General features: G+C 40.0%; 1 protein-coding gene across 1 annotated transcript; it reads left to right on the plus strand.

The window, feature by feature from the left end:
• Positions 1-22,219, plus strand: LOC104507481 (band 4.1-like protein 2; the record flags this gene model as incomplete). The annotated part of the gene is made up of 10 exons (XM_010148787.1): positions 1-76; positions 1,568-1,786; positions 2,247-2,334; positions 3,914-4,066; positions 5,725-5,822; positions 9,851-10,023; positions 13,405-13,571; positions 17,956-18,018; positions 20,599-20,745; positions 22,099-22,219. Coding segments are annotated over 10 exons (1,305 nt in total), but the record flags the coding sequence as incomplete, so codon positions are not given.
• Between the last annotated feature and the right edge of the window lie 441 nt (positions 22,220-22,660).

Here is a 22,660-nt window from a genome sequence, read left to right on the forward strand (position 1 = left end):
GTTTACCTTGGATATTTACCTTTAATGTGAAGTTTTATCCTCCTGATCCTTCACAGTTGACTGAAGACATCACTAGGTATGCATAGTTCCTAACTTTAAACTTCAAAACTACTGTCAGTCTAACTTGAAGACCATATAAAATTTCTTCCTCAGTTTCTGGACGGTGTCAGAGGTTTGGCTGTTACTGTAGAACACTGCAGATGTTCTTATATCAACTGCTTTTTGGAATGAGGTTGAAAAGGCAAAGTGAAAACTTCAGAAAGAAACTTGAGAAAGAAGAATTTAATAAGTGGGGTGTGATTTGGGCAGGAGGTAAGATGGGAATGATCATATTTGAAAGAAGCCAGTGGTTTATTGTCAGGCTGCTGCTTTGTTATACAACAAATGAGGATGTGGGGGTATTGATATTAAGAGCAAAGCTCAAGGGATCCAAGGAACTTCTGTAGTGATCTAGGCTAGGTTGGTGAAAAGTTTTATACGTATGCATTAAATAAACTATAAACCATAATAAAACCTGAAAATAATTATCTTACAAAGTTCTTAGATAAAATGAACATGGAATATAGTGGATACTAATCACCTAAAAAGTAGTGCTGCAAGACTAACATAACCAGTGGGTAGAATGCAGGGAAATGATGCTCATTTTTTCATGAGTTACGGAAACCCTAAACTTCTAGTTTCGTTTTGGAGTTACCTGGCTCTGCTGGGGGAGGTTGTGTTGGATCTGAGGCAGTACCAATCGCATTGGATCAGTCTTCTGCACAAAATAAGATATCCACACAAGCGTGTAGTTGATGTATCACTACAAATAGTTGGAGACATTTAGTACACAGTGTATTTAAATAAGCTCTATGTGTTTTCTTGAATTTTTTCAGCAAGTTGGTTGACTTTTCAGTTGTGTGTTAACTCCTAAAAGCATTTTCATGGTTATAGCTTCAAGCTAAATTCCTTGAAATTTAAGTTTCATTGGTAAAACTTCCTTTTATTTACATTAAAAAGGCTAGGATGTCTGCTAATAGTTAACTTCTTAAATTTAGTAGAAGACTGTATGCAGTACCTGAAATACTAAATTCTAATACATAGATGGCTTAAGGAAGGCAGTTATGTGTTCAGCAGTAAATTAGATTTCTCTTGTGCGTTACATGACTGAGTTAGCTCACAAACTGCGAGGGATATAAAAGTTAGAATTTTAAAGCCAAGGGAATTTCAAAGGAAGTACACAGGTTTTTATTTGTAAACATGAGATACCTGCAGGCTGGCATGTGAAACGGAGTTCTACGTCAGCTTTTGTTATAAACTAAACACAGTTTTTCATTCATTTGTACTAAAGTCAGAATTTTTCATACTCTTCAGATTATTTATGAAATTAATATTCACTCTTAAAAATGGAAGTGAAATTTACTGTGTGGCAGTAATGCTCCGATAACGTAAGGGGTAACAAATTATTAACGTGCTGAGTTACTTCAAAATATGCTTATGTGATCACATGCATCTCAATTCTGCTGTTGGTAACACCTTCTCTGTTCTTGTTTGCTTGGTTTTATTTCCCCTTCCCTTTGTCTTGCAGATACTTCCTGTGCCTACAGCTTCGCCAGGATATTGCTTCTGGTCGCCTGCCGTGTTCTTTTGTGACTCACGCCCTCCTTGGTTCATACACGCTGCAGGCTGAGCTGGGTGATCACGACCCGGAGGAGCACCGCAGTGACTATATCAGTGAATTCCAATTTGCACCCAATCAGACTCAAGAAATGGAAGAGAAAGTAGCTGAGCTACACAAAACACACAGGTGTGTCAGATACTGTGGGTTCAAGTGGAACCATCATGCTTTGTCACGTTTATGTCGATTTTCTTAATAGTATGTATGTGTAAAACTGCGAAACTGAAGTTACTTTGGAAGTATTTTGCTGTGTAACTGGAACCTCTCATTATCAAGTGTTTAAAAAATTCAGTTTGAAGAGAGTAGCTTCACTAAGATCTCAGGTGATAGCTTTTAGAGAAAATACCTTTATCTCAGCATATGAATTGGTTTAAGCAACGTACAACTAAAATGTTTCATAAGAGTGAAAGAGGAAATCTCTGCTAAAGGAACATAATATGCTTTGCAATAACACTTTCCCTTTAGGGCAAAAATGCTATTGGTACCTTACAAACTGAAGTTTTTTCATGTGTCTGAATTCCAGGACTCCACTCAGTTTTGATTCTCACTTCTTTTGTCAATAAACTCAAGGCTTATTCAATGGTTTTAGGGGCTTGACTCCAGCACAGGCGGATTCCCAGTTCCTAGAAAATGCTAAGAGACTCTCCATGTATGGAGTGGATTTACATCATGCCAAGGTATTGGGGATTGGGTTTGGTTTGCTTTGCTTTAGGATAGACATGCTTAATGTTAAAGAACGTAACATACAGAGATTATTTTAAAAAATCCATACCCTCAGTACTTAGGTATAAGCCTTTTATCTCTTGGCCATGGTAATTACTTGGCTTACAGCTCTAACATTCTTGGAATTTATTTTAAATCTAGTTTTATTTAATATATAGATGTATGTGCTGCTTAGAAAGAATATTTTACTCAGAAAAGCAGCTAAATGCCTTTTAAATGTCAAGCTTTTGATGCCAGGGAGATGTGGGGCCATAAAGTAAAACCTAAAAGAGCATGTAATTGTTCTTGTAATACCATGAGAGTTAGAAACAGAGGGTATGTGGGGGAAAAGGCCTTGGGGGAGGCTGTTTCTTTTGGTGCTTTTTACACTCTGCTGTGTAGGTCAAATCAAATTTGCATTTCTATTAGGAATTTTTTTTAGTTATGAATACAACAAAACAACTAACCAACCCCCTCCGACGCCCTTGCACAAATCCAGGCTTGAATCATTTGGAAAATTAATGAATTGCAAGCATATCAGCCCTATATCTTAGAAAGAAAATCAAGATTTTGAAGTACTGGAAAAATGTTGTTGAATTCTTTTTTGGTATGGAAATATTGCACTTGTTTTTGCAATTTTCCTGTGTTCTGTTAGAAACACTTGAAAAAAATACACCTAAGTGGGTGGGGTTTTTTTCTTCATGTACATAAACTATGTCTGTAACACTTACTAGTCTTTTTAATACAAGTGCATTTCACTTGGTCTGTAGTGTTTTAAGGAACTTGGATTTTTAGAGTTTTATTGGAGCTTTCTTTTGCCATAGTGAAGTAACTGCAAGCAGTAGAACTGCTCTTTGCCAGAATTGGCTTGCAGCTGTCAGTTATGCCATGAAGCAACTTTTTAATGACACTGTCAGCACTTTATGTAGTGTATATATTGTTGGGGAGGACGTTCAGATTCTGCTGCATCATCTAGTGGTACAGTGTGCCGAAGCTGTATCAGTAGACGATGAGTTCTGTAGCTTTAAAACTCGCATCTAATGCGGTCAATGGAACGGAGTACCCAGAAACCTGTCCCACCAGCACTATGAAATAATTTTGTTGATGATTTCAGCCAAAATATCTGTAACTTCCTGTCTCCTTATTGAATGAGTAGGTGACCATGATCACCAACTTGTTCAGACTTTCATTGACTGTTCTAGGTTGGAAAGGCCTCTTTAATTATTATTCTTTTAATATTTGTGGAGATTATTGGTAGCAAACCTCTTCCTGCTTGTCAGTTGTGGACTTAGTCCCTATTGCCAAAGTACTGAAGAATTTCCCAGAACTGTGGCATAAGCAGATACAAGGGTGCCAAAGCCATTACTTTAAGCTTTTCCAGTTAAAAAAAAAAGTCTTGGCTATTTCTGCTTTAACAATCTCATTGTCAAGGTCTTTCAGGTTTGAATATGAAATGAGTCCCAGTTGCATTATTCCCTCAAGGTATGCCAGCAACAACTACTTGTCTGGAACGTTATTAAACTGATTTTTATGAAATTGTCTCGTACATGATAGGATTCTGAAGGTGTGGATATCATGCTGGGGGTATGTGCTAATGGACTGCTCATTTACAAAGACAGACTCCGGATCAACCGCTTCGCATGGCCAAAAATTCTGAAGATTTCCTATAAGCGAAGTAATTTTTACATCAAAGTGAGGCCAGCAGAAGTAAGCAGCACCTTTATCTTGTTTCTTTTGTGAGATCATTTGTGAGGACGTGGACCTGTTGGGGTGAGTCCAGAGGAGGCCACCAAGATGCTCAGCGGGCTGGAGCGCCTCTCATGATGAAAGGCTGCAAGAATTGGGTTTGTTCAGCCTGGAGAAGAGAAGGCGCCGGGGAGACCTTATTGCAGCCTTCGAGTACCTGAAGGGGCTACAAGGAAGTTGGGGGGGGGGCTTTTTTCAAGGGCCTGTAGTGACAGGACAAGGGGGAACGGGTTTAAATTGAAAGTGGGGAGGTTTAGATGAGATATCAGGAAGAAATTCTTCCCGGAGAGGGTGGTGAGGCCCTGGAACAGGTTGCCCAGAGAAGCTGTGGATGCCCCATCCCTGGAAGTGTTCAAGGCCAGGCTGGATGAGGCTTTGAGCAACCTGGTCTAGTGGAGGGGGCCCCAGCCCATGGCAGGGGGGGTGGAACTTTAAGGTCCCTTCCAACTGAAACCCCATTCTATGATACTATATTCATTTCTATTCAGCAACAAGAAAAAATCCTCATTTTTTTTTCCCTAGATGTCCTCACAAGCTTATGTTGGATTTGAGCAGAATTTAGGAGCATTTTGTTTTCCTCTTCAGATTCTACCAATTGTATAAGATACTAATTCTTATTAATAAATGCAAACAATGAAGAAAATCTATTTTCTTTTGTTAATAGATGCCATCATGTAATTTTATTGCTTTTTACAGGGCAGGCTAGTTACACTGGCCATGTTCTTCCTGTCTATACAAACTTGCAGTCCTGGGAGAGAGCCAGCTTCTCTTCCTCTTTGGGTGTAATTGTTCACTAAATGTCAGTGCATCTAGTTTATGGGTGTAACTGAAGGTTTGAGTTGTCCTGTAGGATGTTGTAACTCTTTCTGTAAGCTGCTATGGAAACAGTACCAAATTTCTTTTCAGGTACCATTGTAAGTTTGTGGGAGTTGCTGAAGGAGGGGGGGTTGTGTTGAACACAGTGTAACTGGAAATTTAACAAAAACCAAAATGTCAAACAATGTAATGGTTTTTTTAGCTTATACTCTAACATACCTAAAGTAGCTTTTTCGGTAGGAATAAATAAAACAAAAGCAGTCTAAATACCAGGAGCACAATACTAACGTTGTAGTGTTGTAAGTTTTGGCACACAGATGTATTGTTCTTGCACTCACTAATGGTTCATAGATATAGTAATTTTGCCAAGAAACTGTTATATAGTGAAATGGATCAGGTAAGCTTAACACTGCAGGATGGATTTCAGACTTTCAAATCCAGGGAAAGTGTGCAGCACAACCTGCAGTACAATTACTTTCTGGCAATTTAAAAACAAATACACTGGGCAGCTAGTCAGAAAATCAGCAGGGAACACTTAAGTGTTACTGGATTTCTCACAAGAGTCATTAGTACATATAGGAAGTGATAATGTGATTATTAGCCATCATGACTAACCCACCAAATACAGTTTTAGTAAAAGCCTGGAAATTCTGATTTTTTTTTTAAATTTATTTATTAGATCTTATGAAGTCTTAGGACAGGACAATTAGAGCTTGTTACAGTAATGGAACTCTCCGAACTCTGCCTGCTAGTTAATAGCCAGCTTAAGGAAATGGGTTTATTTATTTGTGGATTCTTTCCAGCTGGAACAGTTTGAGAGCACTATTGGATTCAAACTGCCAAACCATCGGTCTGCTAAAAGGTTATGGAAGGTCTGTGTGGAGCACCATACTTTTTTCAGGTAAATGGTAATTCTCTGCGTCCCCCACTTTGCCAGGTATGCTCATATCTTTCTCTTACAGCCTACAAGGAAAATAGAGAACGTCTGTCTGTCCCCCCCTTTGCCCCTGATTTCTTGGTCAAGTAATGTGTCCTAGGCAGAAGACGCCCTAACAATCATTGACCCCAAATTACCAATTCTGGAAGTCTTAAGTATAATTAGCAGCTTCATTTGAACTTTCAGAGTGCTAACAGGATGATGCAAACTCGTGATGGCACATAACTTTTCCTCAGCGACTGACTCTTCAGAGTGGCTGTGTAAGAAAGCCACAATACTCCTTCACAAGAAGCTCTCAGGGCTTGACAGTAACCTTGGTTCACCTCACTTTTTCAGAATGTTCTGCTGAGTGTAAATGTTGACAGCTGAATTTTTCCTAATTTATAAACTGGGCTGAGGTCACAGTCATTCTTAAAGAACAGAGAATGACTCTTAAAACCAGACTACTGTTCTTTATATCCATAACTTTCTCTGCATTTTTTTCTCCAGCAACTGATAAACATAAAATTCTGAATTGGTCATTGAAGCTATAGTCCGTTTGTAAATGAGCACTTTAACAATAGGCCAGAATTGTCTCTCTTTCCACTTCCTCTGTTGAAAAAGGATTTGAAACCTCTCCATTTGGTGTTTAGAATAGTGCGTGTGCCCCATGCAGCCTAGGAGTCACAGATTGAGGTTGAATCTCTTACGCACTGAGTAGGTGTTGCATCCAAGTTTCTTGCTTCAAATGAGCATGGTAACTAGGGCTTGTGAAAGGTAAGCTTTCTCCTTCAGTATCCTGTGTTTTATTTCAAAAAAGCAATTGTGTTTTAAGGTAGATGCAGTCCTGTTGCTGAATACTAGTCTAAACTGAATATACTTTCTAGACTGAGACCTTCAGAGCACTTGTGGGCCATGAGTTAATTACTGGAACTGTCTCATTGGATGGGTTTCACTATTCAGATTTTCATTGAATGTAGAATATTCTTGAATGCAATGTTAGAATTTGTGCCGAGATTGGCAATCAGTCTCTAAATGCTTGGAATTTAGAAGCACTTCTTTCTCAAATCTTGATGACCTCCCCCCCCCCATTTGATAGAATTCCTTAGTTTAAGATACATAGTCCACCGTTGTAGTCTTTAAGATTTGAAGTCTGCTTTGGCTGGTGCTGTTTGTTACCACAAATAGCTTGCAGTTCTGCCTGCAATGAAAAGTTTATCAACACTCATCAAATAACTTATGCAGAGATTTGCTTTGCTGGAAAACTGTATTTCCTAATTTTATAGTAACAAAATGGACCTGAATAGGGGAAAAAACCGAATCTTATAAAGACAAGATCCTAAACTGAGAACTACCATTTGCAAATACAAGTTTTCAGTAGTGTTGATACATAATAGATAATCTTAGTACAGAAATTCTGACATAATAAAAATAACTGGATTTTATTCCAATCAGAAGTGGCTTTTCCTAGCCAGGAATGGCACTATAATGAGAATTATATAACAAATACTTGAACCATTCTGTAAAATCCACATATACTCCACTGATGTCATCAGAAAATCCTCATCATCCAGAACCTCTCATCCTGATTTAAAAAACAGTAAAATAAATCCATCTCTTTTTCTCCAGTGATAAAAAGCAGAAAGCAATTGCTACAGTCCAAGAGACTGTAGCTCTTTCAGATTGTGTGTAAAGCTTGAATGTGGTACCACTCTAAATTTTATTCAATCTAGATGTACGTTTTTCACTTCCAAATCTCTTAGCATGCCCTATATAACATTATAAGATGCCTTGTGTTTTTTGCAGTGTTTCAGTTTTTCTGAAATAATTACATTAAGATACATCTTGTTATAATTCATGGAAATTCAGCCATTTATTTATAAATGTTTATAATGAACTGTTTTGAAAATGACAACCAAAAGGCATTGGATTCATTTCTATCAGTTCAGCCTTAGAGGATTCCAGTACCATTTTCAAAGCGTAACAATGTGTGATAAGAAATATAGTCAGACTATGTATCTACATTAACCTTTTAAGGTAAACTTGGTCTGCAACTTTGGATCTTAACCAGTGGCTGCAAAAACCTGCTTATAGTTGTGCTTTATGTCATCTTATTTGAAATTTTCGTGCTTGTTTCAGAGTCTCCGCAGACTGTCTTAAAATGGGAAGAGCATAGTCTCCAGTTATTTTATATAATTAAGCTTGTAATACAAAAAATCCATTCAAATGCCCTTAATCAGGAAGTAATTAGTTCTTTGGTTTTTTTTCCACATTAGAAGTTTATCTCAGCAGGGTGGAAGATAAAGATGGCAGTTAATGCTGCAGCCTTGCCAAGACTGGAAAATAAAGAACAGAAAGAACCTTGGAAAAACCCTCTTAGCCTTCTTCCTCTTAACGCATAATGCACTCTCTCTTGGAAATAATGTGGACAAATAAATTGTCACAAAGATTGCATGAGGCTGTTTTATGGAAGCAATGGAAGTGAAAATCCAGCTACTTGCAGTTTTATTACAAAAGTGTATTTAGTGCAGAAGGATTAGTCTGTCTTGAGTTCTGTTTTCTTTAGAAATGTGCTGGAACAGACTAGGATTCAGGTGCGTGTGTGTGCATCTTAGGCACGCAGGACCGGATCCTTCTGGCTACTGCCCTGAGAAAGCCGTAAACACTGTCTCAGCCTACTGAGCTCACTGTTTGTTTTGCCAGATACCTGAAAATCCTGCAATTTTGCTGGAATATCTTTAGAATGACTGTCAGTTTTCAGAATCCTCCCGCTGGATACCCTCTTAACATATGTTGGGTTGGATTCCACTGACACAGGTATTCCCCGTGCAAATGCTGCAGAAAGGTAGCACAAAGTCAGCACACTCTTAAGTCTCGCTGGCCCCTCTGTGCCATCCGAAGTACAAAGAGCACAGTAGTTGCTGGTTTGGCTTGAAAGAAGCCAGTGTTCAGCGAGCTTCTCATTCTTCGCAGATCCTCAAGTCAGAAAGCTCCTTCTGGAATAGTCGTCTGGTTTTATGCAGAGGGAGTGTAGGCCATGGAGACTGCCGTGCTGGGTGAGCATGTATTTGCACCACTGTGCTGATCCAGGGAGCAGGATCAAAGACCTTTTTAGAGAAGCTGAAACTGGGAAGAGTTCCTGCAATGATGATGCTATCCTGTCAGCAAGGATGGCGCTGGAACAAACAAAACCCTCAGTGCTGAAGCTGACAGCTTAGATTTCAAAACAAAGTACAAGTAATGAGGGCTTGATGGAAAAGAGCCTGAAGTCCTAATACTAAAGGACATCAGGGAGGTATGGAGGACCTGCCTCTTCACACTCACGTGGTGCCAAAAACTGGTGGAACGAAGCAGGATCCCTCATAGCACATTCTGCCACTTTTGTTACTTAGACCTTTGGACATTAACACTTAGGTACAAACATGCATACCCCACAGTAATAACGCTCATAACTGAATCTCCTTGTATCCAGGAAGCATCCACTTACACAAATCTATGAATGCCACTGTAAAGAAACTGGAGTATCAATCTAGCTTGTTAAACTTCTTACTGTTGGGTCAGAAATCTCCAGCCATCTCCATCTTTTTGCACGTGGTACAGCTTCCTATGCAGGTTTGAGATGCTATTTCCTAACTTGAAACAAGAGCTGCTGCTGTATTGGCACCTTGGAATATAGGAAAGACAGTGGGAGTGGGATGCATAGTTTCTACTATAAGTAACATTCTCAGGAGAGAGATCTGAGAGGTATTCTACTTGAACCTATATTGCCCACAGCTTTCTAGGAAAAATCCCATTTAACCAAGATGGCACCAAAATATAAGCATCCCAGATGTTCAGACACACTGTGGAAAATGTGATGTTTTAGAAGTCCTGGAGCTTATGGCAGAATCCTTTCTTGGAGTGTGCAAAACATGCTTGGTGAACTGAAGCTGAAATACAATAGCTTTAAAGTACCTAATTAAATGCGTAAAATAAAGGCTTTTTAACTGACTTTCCTCCTATTTACTTTTCAGACTCGTATCGCCAGAACAGCCTGCAAAAGCGAGGTTTCTGACTCTGGGTTCCAAGTTCCGCTACAGTGGACGTACGCAAGCACAGACACGACAGGCCAGCAACCTCATAGACAGGCCAGCTCCATACTTCGAACGCACTTCGAGCAAACGTGTTTCCAGAAGCCTTGATGGAGGTATGAAGTCGGACTTATTTCTTTGGTGTTTTGATGGCATTGTGTGTTGTCACTCTGATCTCACCAGCATTCAAAAATGTTGACGTTGCGGATGGCCATAATGTCAACTGCCAAACCGATGCATTTCGGTTTCTCCTGGGTGAGGGCTAGCTGCTTCGGTTACCTACCAGTTTTAGGTCACCTAAACAGTAAGTTAAGTCACTGCCCCAGTTGTATGGGACTGCTGTGAATATATGGAGGGTTCTGTATTGGACGTAGAGCATCTGTGTTCACTACTCATACCTGTTTTACGGGATGGGTATGCAGCGTGTGCTGTTGGTTAGAATTGTTTGGTCAGTGGCACCTTTTGAGCTCTGGGTTGGCCTGTCTCTTTCTATACCAAACAGCAAAGGCAGAACAAGTTGTTTCTCCTAGTTTTGCATCCTTTTGTCCAGTATATTGCTATCCTAGTATATTTGTTAGATACTTCTGTGTTTATCTAACACTTTTATGTGGGGTTGTTTGAATAGCTAAAACTTCTGTGTCGTTACTGGTGTTTGGTCTCTTTGAGCAGAAGTACCTCCTGGTTTCCTTTATTGGAAATGGGCATGCTTTCCAAAGGCTGGTATAGCAGCAGTGTTGAGACATGTAGAAGCACATGCTTTACTCTAAATCGCTCCCAAAATAATACGTAGACAAATTCTTCAGAAAAATGGCTTGAAGCTTGACTTGGATTCAGGAATACACAACCAGCATAGAAGTGACAATGATGTGAGTTTAGATACAATTCAGCTGTTAAATTTACCTTATTTTCTCCAAGAATCTTGTATTTAATAGACTTTTACTTCTGCGAATGTTCATTTTTCTAAACTGGGACAAATAAGCAGACTTTGACACTTGCTTGGGAAGCCTACAAAGTCTCACCTTCTGAGAACTGAAGCAAAAACAAGAGACAAAAGTGCTTGTGCTGGTAGTGTGTGCTGAGTCCTTGTGGCAAACCAAAGACTCATCGCATCATCAGTGTTATGGTTTGAGCCTGGTTTAGCCCCTGCACTTTCTTTGGTTAGAAACAAGTTACACTCTGACAGCTGGGAAGAGTTCATCATCAAGCCTTTCTGGGATCCCCTGTGCATCATCTGCAGAATACAGATGTGTGTGCATCTGTGTTCAGGCCCAAACTTTCACTCTTGCAATACCATCACAGTTAAAATTTTGAACATGATGAAACATTGCTCTTGGTTTTCCTCCTCCACTCCCCCAATCATCTTTGGTTTCATCTTGCATGAAACTGGCTATTCCTGGCAGCATTTAAGGCATCTTGCTGGTGTTGCCATCTGCACACTGTAATAGCCGCAAACTGTGTTCATGCAAAGTCAAACCTGAGTATTGATCTTTCTTCAGGCAGTAGTCCAGGTGTAGGTTCATACTGTGAGTGTACAGCTGAGATGAAAAATTCTGTAGGGGCTGGGCTTGCACCCTGCCTTTCCCTTGTGAGCAGCATGACCAGTGCCGTGGTTCATCCCAAATACCTAGGGCTGTGTACCCATCCTTGTATGGGTTACTCCTGCTACACTCCCACGTCCCCCTCGCTGGAGGGACTGCAGCATGCTGGAGGAATTGACAGAAAGGAACCTTATGAAATTCAACAGAAATAAAGGCCAAGTCCTGCACTGGATGAGGAGTAACACCATACACCAAAACATCCCGAGGGACCAACTGCACTGAAAGAGGCTTTGCAGAAAAGGATCTGGGGACTCCAGCTGGACAAGCTGAACATGAGTCAACAGTGTGCCCCTACAGCAAAGGCCAGCTGTATCCTGGGCTGTATTAGCAAGAGCATAGCCAGCACATTAAAGGAAGTTGTTATTCCTCTGTTCAGTACTTTGTGAAGGCCCTATCTGGAGCGCTGCATCCACCTTTGGCCTCTCCAGTACTAGATGGGCATTGGCATATTGCATCTTTGGGCCCCCCAGTAGGAGCCGCCAAGCTGGCCAGAGGGCTGGGTGCCCATGGTATGCCAGGAGAGGCTGAGGGAGCTGTGGTCCTTCAGCTCTAAGAAGAGAAGGCTGTAGTGAGATACTGCTGTCTTACAGCTACCTGCAGGGAAGGTGTAGAAAAGATGGAGCCACGCTTCCCTTAAAGGTGCCCAGTGATAAGGCAGTGGGGAGTGTCTGCAAGCTGAGACACAGCAAATCTCAGTTAGGAATAAGAAATTTTTTTTTCTTTTGTTTACAAAGACTTGGATATGCTTGAAACTCAACTGGGCAAGTCCCTGAACAACCTGGTCTAATCGGACCTTCTCTGAGCAGGGGGTTGGACTAGCGGACCTCCAGACATTCCTTCCAACCTAAATTATTCTGTGATTTGTCAAAAGTTACTTGTGAAACGTGAGGGACGTATACACAAAAATTGCTGTGTTTGCCACCCAAGAAGGGATCAGAAGCTTAGATCGCAGAATTTACTATTTAGAGACGCCGAAAGCCTAGCATCCCAAATCCCACGTTTGCTGTTAGCTGGCCTGGGCTTCTCAGCAGCCTGAGACTCTGATGTAGAGCTGAGACTATCTTTTTTTTTAAAAGAGGATATCCCTCAAACTTACTCCAAGAAACGCCTCTTCCTCTCAACTTTCTGTATGTTGGCTTTCTAAAGTCAAGGTTGTCACAGAAGATTGCTAAATGAATTGAGTTTGTATCAAAGTTGTGTTTATTAGAGCTGCTTAATGTAATTAATTCTGTATTTCATTACTACTGTTTTGACTGAGCCGCTCATCCTGATCTCAAAAAAAAGTTGTTCTGCTTCTTAACCCTATTATGCTGAATCAAATGAGAGGAAAAAAAGTAATTTAAGGCCTTTCACTCCCTGGTGCTTTGACTATATGCCAGTATACATATTCAGTATTTCCCCCTTCTATTTTTTGCAAGCAGATAGGGAGGAAAAGTCTTACTTTCACTTTTGTTAAGGTTCCAGAATAAAAATACTGTGACAGGTATAGGCATAACTATTTCTATATTGCATATAAACAGTCCTCTGAAAATAGCGGATTTACACAAATCACTGTTGCCCATCTCTCTCTTGGGACTGTGTAAATCACTGTAACAAGAACAGTTCCTTCAGTTTGTCTTCCCGGACTAATCAGAAAGTTGATAATTAAATGCCTACCTGTTGTTACGAGGTTTTTTCCTTTGCATGTAAGTGCCTATTAGATGACAAGGGTACATTGCTGCCCATATCAGTGTAATGAGAACCACAGAATTTTGGCAAAGCTGAGAAGCTGAAAAATACTGCATTACTCAGTAAGCTGCCTGTCTTGCTGACATCACCATAAAATCATTTCATGAAAAAAGTCTTAAAACCAAACTGTTCCAAGTCACCCCAATTAACCAAAATTTTGTTCTCCATTAGCTCCCATGGGCATCTCAGACCAAAGTCTGCTAAGAGACTTCCCTGCTGCTGGACATAAAACCATTGACATTGAAGCTGCTGGTCAGGCCAAGTTAAAAGAAGGTGGAAGAGAAGAAGATGGAAGCCCGGTCAAAACTCCACAATTAGAATTGGCTCAGGATGGAAAGGTATGGCTGACTTTCACCCCACAATTATTTGTTTATGTGGTACGTACGTGTCCATGTGTGGTTATTTAGTGCCCATCACTTCTGAGCATCATACAGAGCACCATATTAAGTTGTTAAAGGAAAATTGTCAAGGGTTTTCTGTAGGTTTAATGTAAGTGTATGTAAGCAAAAGAGAATGCAGACTTCTGAATGGCATTAACCTAGGGTTTCTTTTATTGCTATAAATCTAATTTGAATTCTCAGTAAGCTTGCACGAGTTCTTGAAAAAATATTTCAAAGGATAAATAATGTTTTATTTGTTTCCTTGGTTGTTTAGACTTAAAATTGTTAGTATATCCACAGTTCTGTACAAAGCTGGGTACATTATGACTGTGTTTACTATAGGTAACAGTATTGTGTTAGTAATTGTTGAAGAATCATTACATCCTTTACGCCTCAGACAACACACGAGTTTTTAGATTTCTGTTGAAAGTTGAGTACTTTGGTCTGTTCCTGTTGCCAACAACCATTTACTTGTCCTGTTTGTTTGACCTACTGGGGAAACAGTTCACAAAATTAAATTGAGATCCTGTATGATTTGATGTAAAAATTTCCTTCCAAAGCGTCAGCTAATATCTGCTGCTCTTCTCTCCTGGAGATCACTTCTTTTTCTGGCAGTTCTCCAGAACTTTCTTTCATATTTAGAAAGTAATTTCGTGTTCACATATTTTTGCAAGTTAGCTACCCATTTGATTCCAACAGGGACTGCTGAGTTTCTCTGTGTGGTTCACATTCCCACTGCATTCACGTGTGGGAAGGGAGCAAATACCAACAGTTGTCTTTTTTTTTTTTTGTTTGTTTGTTTGCTGGCAAGTTGAAATGAATTCGCCTAGGGAAAAAGGCACACAGAGTTTCTTTATGGGAGAAAAATGGTAAAATAAATTCTGGCATTTTGACTTTGAGCTTGGTAAAAATGGTGATTCTCCCTTGTTTTCAAAGTGGCAGTATCTTTCAATATTTTAACCAAAGAAGAAAGAAAAAGCAGTATTCTGGGGAGTTGTTCCAGGAAGCTGTTCACTAAGGTTTTGTTACACATGCCAATTCCATGAACAACTTGCTTTCCCCCCTAGCACAGATACTTCTTTTCCTTTCTGGCTCTCTTTAAGTCTTAGAGGAAATGGTTATAAACCCAAGAATCAAAGTGCCAGCTTGTCTTTCGTGTACTGCACTGTCCCCTGACCTTTCTGCCAAAGCTTAAGGTCTGTCCCTTTCATCTGTTTTAAGTGACCATTAACGATTCAAAAGTGCACAGTTCTCTGCAGCCTGAGAACAAAACATTCATAATGGGTTCCATTTCATAATCCACAAAAGCAAACAAGTTGGCTGCTTGTAAAATACAAGGGGTTTTCTATTTTTATTTGGCATTTCTATTGTGTCAGTAGTTATCCCTTCTTCTAAGTAAAAATATTCACTAACTAATAATTTCTTTTTTTCTCCCTTCTTCTTGTGCCTTCAAACTTGCATTTTGTTGTACTTTCATTTTCCACTGTGCACAGAATTTTTTTCCTCGGCTCACTCGTGTACACCCGTCACCCATCCATTCCATGTCATCCCATCTCACAAACCTGCCACCTGTCCCAGAGATGGACATGCTTTCAGATATTTCAGAGGAAGATCCCTTCGGGGAGCCCCTCCTTACCATCCCAGACACTTCAGAGTGCAGTTCCATGAAAGGAACACCAGATCATAACAAAAATGAAATAGCTTCACTGATTAATACCTTTGAATCTATGATACCCCTAGCTAGTAGAGGCTCCCCAACTGTGGAGGGAAAAATCCAGACAAATGACTACAAAAGCACAGAGTTCTGTGTCTCTTTCAGCTTTTTCAGATGCTTTTCTTTTAGTTACCGTTCGCTGCTTGATGAGGATGGTTATATCACTTTTCCTAGCCTTCCTGATGTTTGCATCTCTTTCCTCCCACCTGGCCTTCAGCACTATATCCCTATTACCTCTCCTTCCTTCATCCCCTCTTTCTTCCTTATCTTCGTGCTGCTTCTGTCTGCTTTCCAGTCTATTCCTTTTTCGCTCACATTTTCCCTTCCTCTTGCTCTGTCCCTCTGCTACCTGGAGACTAAGGTGACTTCCTTTAGTGCCTCTAGTGACAATGACCTGAATGACAAAGCAGAGGAAGAGGAGGTGTGTAATTTTGCTGCTTAAATGTTGACACTTGCACACAGCTCTTATGCTTGTTCTCCCAGAGGCTTGCTCAGTTTTGCACACTTCCTAGTGTAGGGATACGTCCACGTATGTGCCTGTATATATACAGACATACACCTCTGTGTGTGTGTGTATTTACATCTTTCAAACTTTTCTCATTTGTGAAAAATGGCCGTTGTGAGATTTTTAGTCAATAGATAGCTGGCAGGTCTTCTGTCTCAATTCCTACAGCATGCTTAATTTCATCAGATTCCACAGATACTGACCTGCAGGTACAGCTGCTTTGTAGTTCGAAATGTTTATGACCACATAAATCAGAATACAAAGTGCTGTGCAGTAATAAATATATTATTACTTGATACCATTTGCAAGTTGTGCCGTGTGAACTGTGAGTTTGTGGTAAAATGCATGTCTCCTGCGTGCATTGACTGGAATGCACCTCTCCAAAGTTCTGTTCAGATCTGAAAAGTGCAGTTCCTAAAAGCTGAACTCATAAACCTGTGGTTACTTTAAAATCAGCTTTTTTGTTCTTCCAGGTTTCAGATGTTTCTGCCCTGCAAGGGTGTGTGCAAAGTTGAGTCTCTCCAACGCACTTTTACTTTAAGCGCTCTGATTCATCTCTAGCAGCAGTTGTGGTGGAGCGTGGTTTTGTTCATTAGCTGGGATTGCAGGCTGTGTCAGACTTCAATCACTGGAGTCTGAATGTTCTTTGAAATACACTTAAAATTGCTGTGCAGAAGCCTCAGCCCCGCTAATATGTTTCTCTGATCACCTGGAATGGCTGACAAAATGCCTCCTTTCCATACGCCTGCTGTGCATGTTACAGCAATACCACTAGAAAGAAGTGGTTTAGTTTGAACTTCAAAAGAAATATGCAATCAAATATTACAGAATCAGAAAGGGTGAGGGCCTGTCCAATGTTACATTTAACAAAGTTTGTTAAAGTGATTAAATCAATACAATGTACATATTAAAAACATGCTAAATAGGAAATGACACCATTAAAAACACCAATCGAAGTTTAAAATAATGAAAAGCATGACTTTAAAGACTTTCTCAATTCTTGTGTAACCTAATTCAATCCATTTGTTACATGAAGTTGCATAAAACAGAGCCCCAGATAAGCGAGAAAGGAATAAAAATGATGTGTACCACATTGTGTGCACTCACAGGGAATCCAGAACGCAACAGCATGCGCAGTAAATAAACCCCTCTACAAATTTATGTGCTTGAACAGCGTTGACTTTGAAATGCATCTTTTACTAAGATTAGCAGTTGGCATTGGTACCTGGGGAGAGGCTGGGAAGTGGTTTCCTTCTTAAAGCATGCTGTTCCTTTAGGCACTGAGGATACTTGTGGGTGAGAAACGAAGGCTCGCCATCACTTCCAACAGACTGTGGTGCAGTTTGAGGGAGAATGAATTCACCTACACAGGGGGGTGGGGTGCAAGTAACTCATCCCAAGAGGGCAGCGTTCTTAAAATCATTAAAGCCGGTTTGTAAATACAGTATTTAGGTGTTTGACTTGAGTCCTAGGCTCCCTTACTGAAAGAACTCATGAATTAGCTTTTATTTTCACACCAACCTGTTGCAGAGTTTAAGGCACTTTCCACAGAAATTACGCATATCATTTTTTTTTTCTTTACTCATTCTTAAACTTCCATCTGGGAAAACACGGAAAACTACAGCAAGAAAGGGACATAGTGCGAAACTTCCATTTTTCGTGCCACTTATGCCAAATATTACTTCAGCCACTCTCCGACAATGTAGGTGAAGGAAGACCAAAGTCGCTTAATAATTTCAACAACGTCTGGGGCCGAAACAGTAAAGGTCTGTAAATACAGCACGCTTTGCAGCATTTCCAAAGGGCTGAAGCCTCTGTGTTGTTCTGCGTGGGAATGGTTTCCTTTCTTGGTAGTGTACCGTCTGCTCGCACAGGTGGAATCTGAGGAGGAGGAAGCACAGCAGGAGGTGCATGGTTGTGTTTTTGCAATTAAAGCTGGCTGTAGCTTGTCAGCACCCTGAACTTTCTGTGGATTTGGTCTGAACAGTGCTTTTTCATCTTACCATTTTATTTCCTTCATTTAACTGTCCAATTCTAAGGCTCTTTTTTATTTACTTGCTGGTACATTTTATGTTCTTTTTTTTTCCCTTTTTTTTTTTTTTTTGTATGGCTTAATTTCACAGAGCAATTCCTTGAGAGTAGACGGGGAAAATATTTATGTCAGACATAGCAATTTAATGTTGGAGGTTTGTATATAACATAAGAAAGACTTTCCCTTCTCACGGGCTGCCAGGCTGCATGGAATGGGAGGTCACTTGCAGGCTGTTATGGACACGGTGCATGAAGTGCATGGGGGAAAACCAGCTTGGAACTGTTGCATGTTATCAGTTTGGTTTCTGACTATAAATGGAAAAAATCTTTAAAAAATCCAAAGAAACCAAAAAATACCTCAGCTTGAATGTATATTGTTTTGTATATTTTTGCTGGATGTTTTCAAGGTGGCAACTGGGAATAAAAGCCCTGTTTTGATAAAGCAAACACATGGGTCCAATTCATAATCCTAAACGGGATTTTTATACATTGCTCCCTGACGTGCTCATCCTGCCTTGAGTAGGGTTTCTAGTGTTCACCGGTTTAATCAACCTTTAGCAAATAGATTATCACAATAAATGGAGTTAGGAGGGCAGAAGCAGTGCTGGAAGTATGGAAAAACTAAATCTGCTTCTGATGCTCATAGATTTTTAGGAGCTTGGAGAAATGTATGTGAGGATCAGATTTTTCAATGGAATGTTTAAATACCTTCTGCAATCTTTGCCGTATTTTTTCACTTTTCAAATTGAAGTAATTCTTGTTTCCTAAAAGTTGGTTTTCATGGAACATGAGCAGAAGAGAGCTTTGAACAGTATGTTAGTGTAGTGCTTTGTCACTGAAGTAGAGATTTCTTTTTTTATTATAAGAATTTCCATATAGTCTGTTAATCTGGATTATTTTCTCAAAGACTGTCTGTAGTTATAATCAGTGTCAATTAACCTGCAGCTAATAACATCAACTAGTAACTGAAGAAATTTTAGAAAATCCTATTGCTGTCTTCAATGTATTTTATTCATCCAGATGGGGCTATAAATAATTCCCTGTGTCACAAAAACTGTCTTTTTAAAAATCATTGGGTTTGTTCAGCGATAAGGAGATGTATGGACCGCAGTAACCCAACTAATATGTTTTTTGGCTTTTTGCAGCTTTTGATCACTATTGAAACTTTGCTTGTGTATAACTTACTAAAGCACTGAAAGTGTACATTGCGTAACTGCTTTGATCAAGACCAAGAAACGTGCCTTGTGTCAAGCCAAGACAGGGTTTAAGATTATGACGTGATTGTTACGAGCTTCAGTGAGGTAACAGAACACCTTTGGCCTAAGGTTTTACTTCACTCTGAAATGCATACTCTAGGGCGACATATTTGATGTCTCGTTTGTTAGTGCTAGATTAGAAGTGAAGTATCAGTCCTGTGACAATATGAACCTACCAAGTTGCCAGAAGGGGAGAGGTTCTGAGTGTTCTAGGTCCTTGTGTGAATATTGACAGAATTAGGAAACAGATGTGCAGCACCAAACTGTTAACTGGTGCTGAACGTGCCAGTGAAAAGAAATTAGAAACTCAGGAGTTCGTATTGGGTTTGGATTTTTCCTGAGCACTGACCGTAAGAATCCAGTCCAAAATGTTAAATTTCAAAACCTTCTGTTACAAAGTATATACAATCTTTGTACAAAAACCAGAAGCCTTACCTAAATTATTGATTTTGATTACATTCTTTTGTTACAACTTCATTAATAATTATGTCTGCATTGATGATATTCCATGTTCAAGTTCAGTCATTTAATTTTGTACTAAAAATGTTTCTGAGGCTTAAACTTGAATTTCACCACTGAATACTGAGAAAATATCTTAACTCTCAGTTAACAGTGTGCCTAACCATCATAGGCTTTTCTGAAGACCTGGCATGCTGGAAGGAGGGCACATTACAAAAGCAGGGTGAAATCTGCTCTTCCCACCAAAGCCCAGCATTGTATTTAAAAGATGCTGGATTTCTAAGAGAGCTAAGCAGATAGATTTTTTTTTTTTTTTTTGCGCCTGCTTGCCAGAACAGTTAGGTTTCTGCATAGCTCCTGATCTTTGCCTGCTCCCCTGTCTGGTGTGAAGTGAAAGACTAGCTTGTAGTTAGTTACTTGGTCCAAGGTGTGGCAGTTTAGCCTCAATGGCCCATCATAAAATCTAATTTGATGCTTGCCCTGTGGTGTCCCCTTTGGCACTTGCCTACGTGCATGCAATTCAGAGAACATCTCTTTGGTATTGGTGTGCCCCAAAACCGTCCCTAATGGGTGCTGTTTGCTGCTGGATTCTTAAATGCGGACTGGCAGGTACCGGGCTTTCAGTCTCTATCTTCCCGTGAGCTTAAGCCCACGTGACAGGCAGAAGGAGTAGTCCCCTTGAAGTTAAGCGGGTGTTAGTTGCTTGCCTATTTGGCCCTGTAGCATTGTCTTCACAGCAGTATTTTTCACAGAGCTTGTAGTATCAAGGAAGATGCATTCTGGTAATGCTTCTTGGGTTAGACGATTCTTTCTTAGACATGCCTTCAGCAGTGCTAAAGGAAAACAAAATCTCAGTTCCCTTATAGCCTTAAACTTCTTTAATGTTAAGGCACTCCAAAGACAACTATCTCTTCAGACACAAGGCACTTTCCTTGGTTTGGTTTTTTTTCTTTTTTTCCAGTTAAGTTGGCTTTTGTTGTCGTGTTTTGTCCTACTTTGTTTTATGTTGCGGGTTGCTAGGACCTGGATAAGACCCAGGACGACTTACTGAAACACCAGGCTAGCATTAGTGAGCTCAAGCGCAATTTCATGGAATCCACGCCTGAACCACGCCCAAATGAGTGGGAAAAGCGGCATATCACACCTCTGTCCCTACAGACACAAGGGGTATGTCACTGCAGACCTTCGTCTGCATGCGTTTCCATACCACCCTCTATGTACCGTAGTGAATGCAGTTTGTCCATTAGATAGCACTTTCTTTGGCTAACGTAATGTTTGTTTATACTAAGTATACATTAACTTTCCACCACTTGCTGTTGGACCTGACTGTAAATAAGGTGTGGAGTTACATTCTTCTACAGGAACGACTGATCTGGCATCACTAGAAAACAGTGGAGGTACTGGCGGTGTTTTTCTGTGTGTTAAGGACATCTTTAAATCTCACTCTGACTTACACAGATTGATGGTGGCAACTTTTCAGCGAGCCACCTGATTCTTCCCTCCTTCTCCCTCTCTTTAACCCTTTGTAGACAGCTTTGCATAAACACACACAGCCTGTGAGTTGTTTCAGAAGGACCTTAATTTACAGTGTTGACTTCTTCAGGATGTAACTAATGTAGTTGTTAATGTTTACTTGCCCTAATCTCCAGAAGTCTGTAAAATCAGTTTTCCTACTATTTTGTTCTATACCTCCTTCCTGACTCAACCTTAAAACAGCAGTTTGGAAAATGACTTTTTACAAACACCATCCTGAAGGTTTGTGGCAAGAAAACTCGCTGAATGTATTTATCTTGCTCTTCTGAAACTTTCAGTTTTATAAGGAGTTATTAGCTGCCTCTTTCATAGAGAAGAGGAGGCAGTCAGTCTTTGAAAGCAATCAATTTATCTTGTTACCCTTTTCTTCCGCTGTTATTCTTACCCTTCCCTCCTAAATGTATTGTTGTCTGACCCTATTAAATTCTTAAGTATTATCTTCAGTCTCCAGGGAGGTGAACTTTCACTTAAGCTTGCTTGATGCTACCAAATGAATTCTGTTAATAAGACATTATTTCAGTAAGGTACTTAAGTGATCTGCACTGTATGTGTACACAGACAATACAGTCACTGTATGGATCACTTCCTTAATGACTGTTTTGTTAATTTATGGTTACTGCCAAGAAATTCTTCCTCATATTTCTGAGTAGTGCCTGACTGTTTCCGTGCATAGGTACGAATGCTGCTCAAATTGTCAAATGTTCATGACATATTGGCTCCTTTAATAGCCATAAGTACATTTTTTCATTAAAATAGACATCTATGTAAAAGTGTAACTTAATTTTCGTTCTGTGGCTGCGTGTATTTTCTGTGCTTATTTCTTTGTATTGAAGTTGAGGCACCTCCAAGTTATTTTATGGGGTTTTTTTTTCCTCATTTAGTATGTTCTGTCACTTTCAGATGGTTTGGTTTGATGTTTATGTATAGTGTATGTCTGTCTCATTGCTTGTTGATTCACACTGGTTTTGTAAAATGAAAACCAAATAGAAAAAAGGAGACCACATTTTCCAAGTGAAAACGCTGCCTGGGAAGGAGAAGCAGTGGACTGCAATGCCATGGATTCCTGGAGCAAAACCAGAGGAAACCGATAAGGTGGCTGCCCTGAAACGTACTGCCTTTTGCTGTATCTGCTGTGGGCTGTCTTGGGCACTTCTTTCTTTTCCTTTTTTTTTTTTTCCCTGATGGAGATAACTTTTTTTAAAGCCAGTGCTGAAAGGAAAAGGTTGAGTTGTAAACCAGGATCCGTGTATGTATATATACACATGCATGAACGCCAGCAACACTCTGCTTAAACACCAAACTAGCTGGGGGGTTCTGAATGGCTGCTGTTTTAAAAGAGAACCGGGAAGTTACTGTGTGTTGCGTCACTAGGATGACAGCAAAACCTGTATTTCCCTTTTGTGTGGAAATAATTGTCTGCAGTTATTTGGCACTTCACACAAGAACTTTTGCTTTACGTGTTCACTGTAAGCGTTACTCAAACCCAAATGTTTCAAAGGCAGCCTGGTTCTGCGTACCTCCACGTTTCTGTAGCGCTGTTCAGCCAGGA

Source organism: Eurypyga helias, unplaced genomic scaffold (genome assembly GCF_000690775.1).
Source record: "Eurypyga helias isolate BGI_N326 unplaced genomic scaffold, ASM69077v1 scaffold1313, whole genome shotgun sequence".
In the NCBI taxonomy this organism is placed as follows: domain Eukaryota; kingdom Metazoa; phylum Chordata; class Aves; order Eurypygiformes; family Eurypygidae; genus Eurypyga; species Eurypyga helias.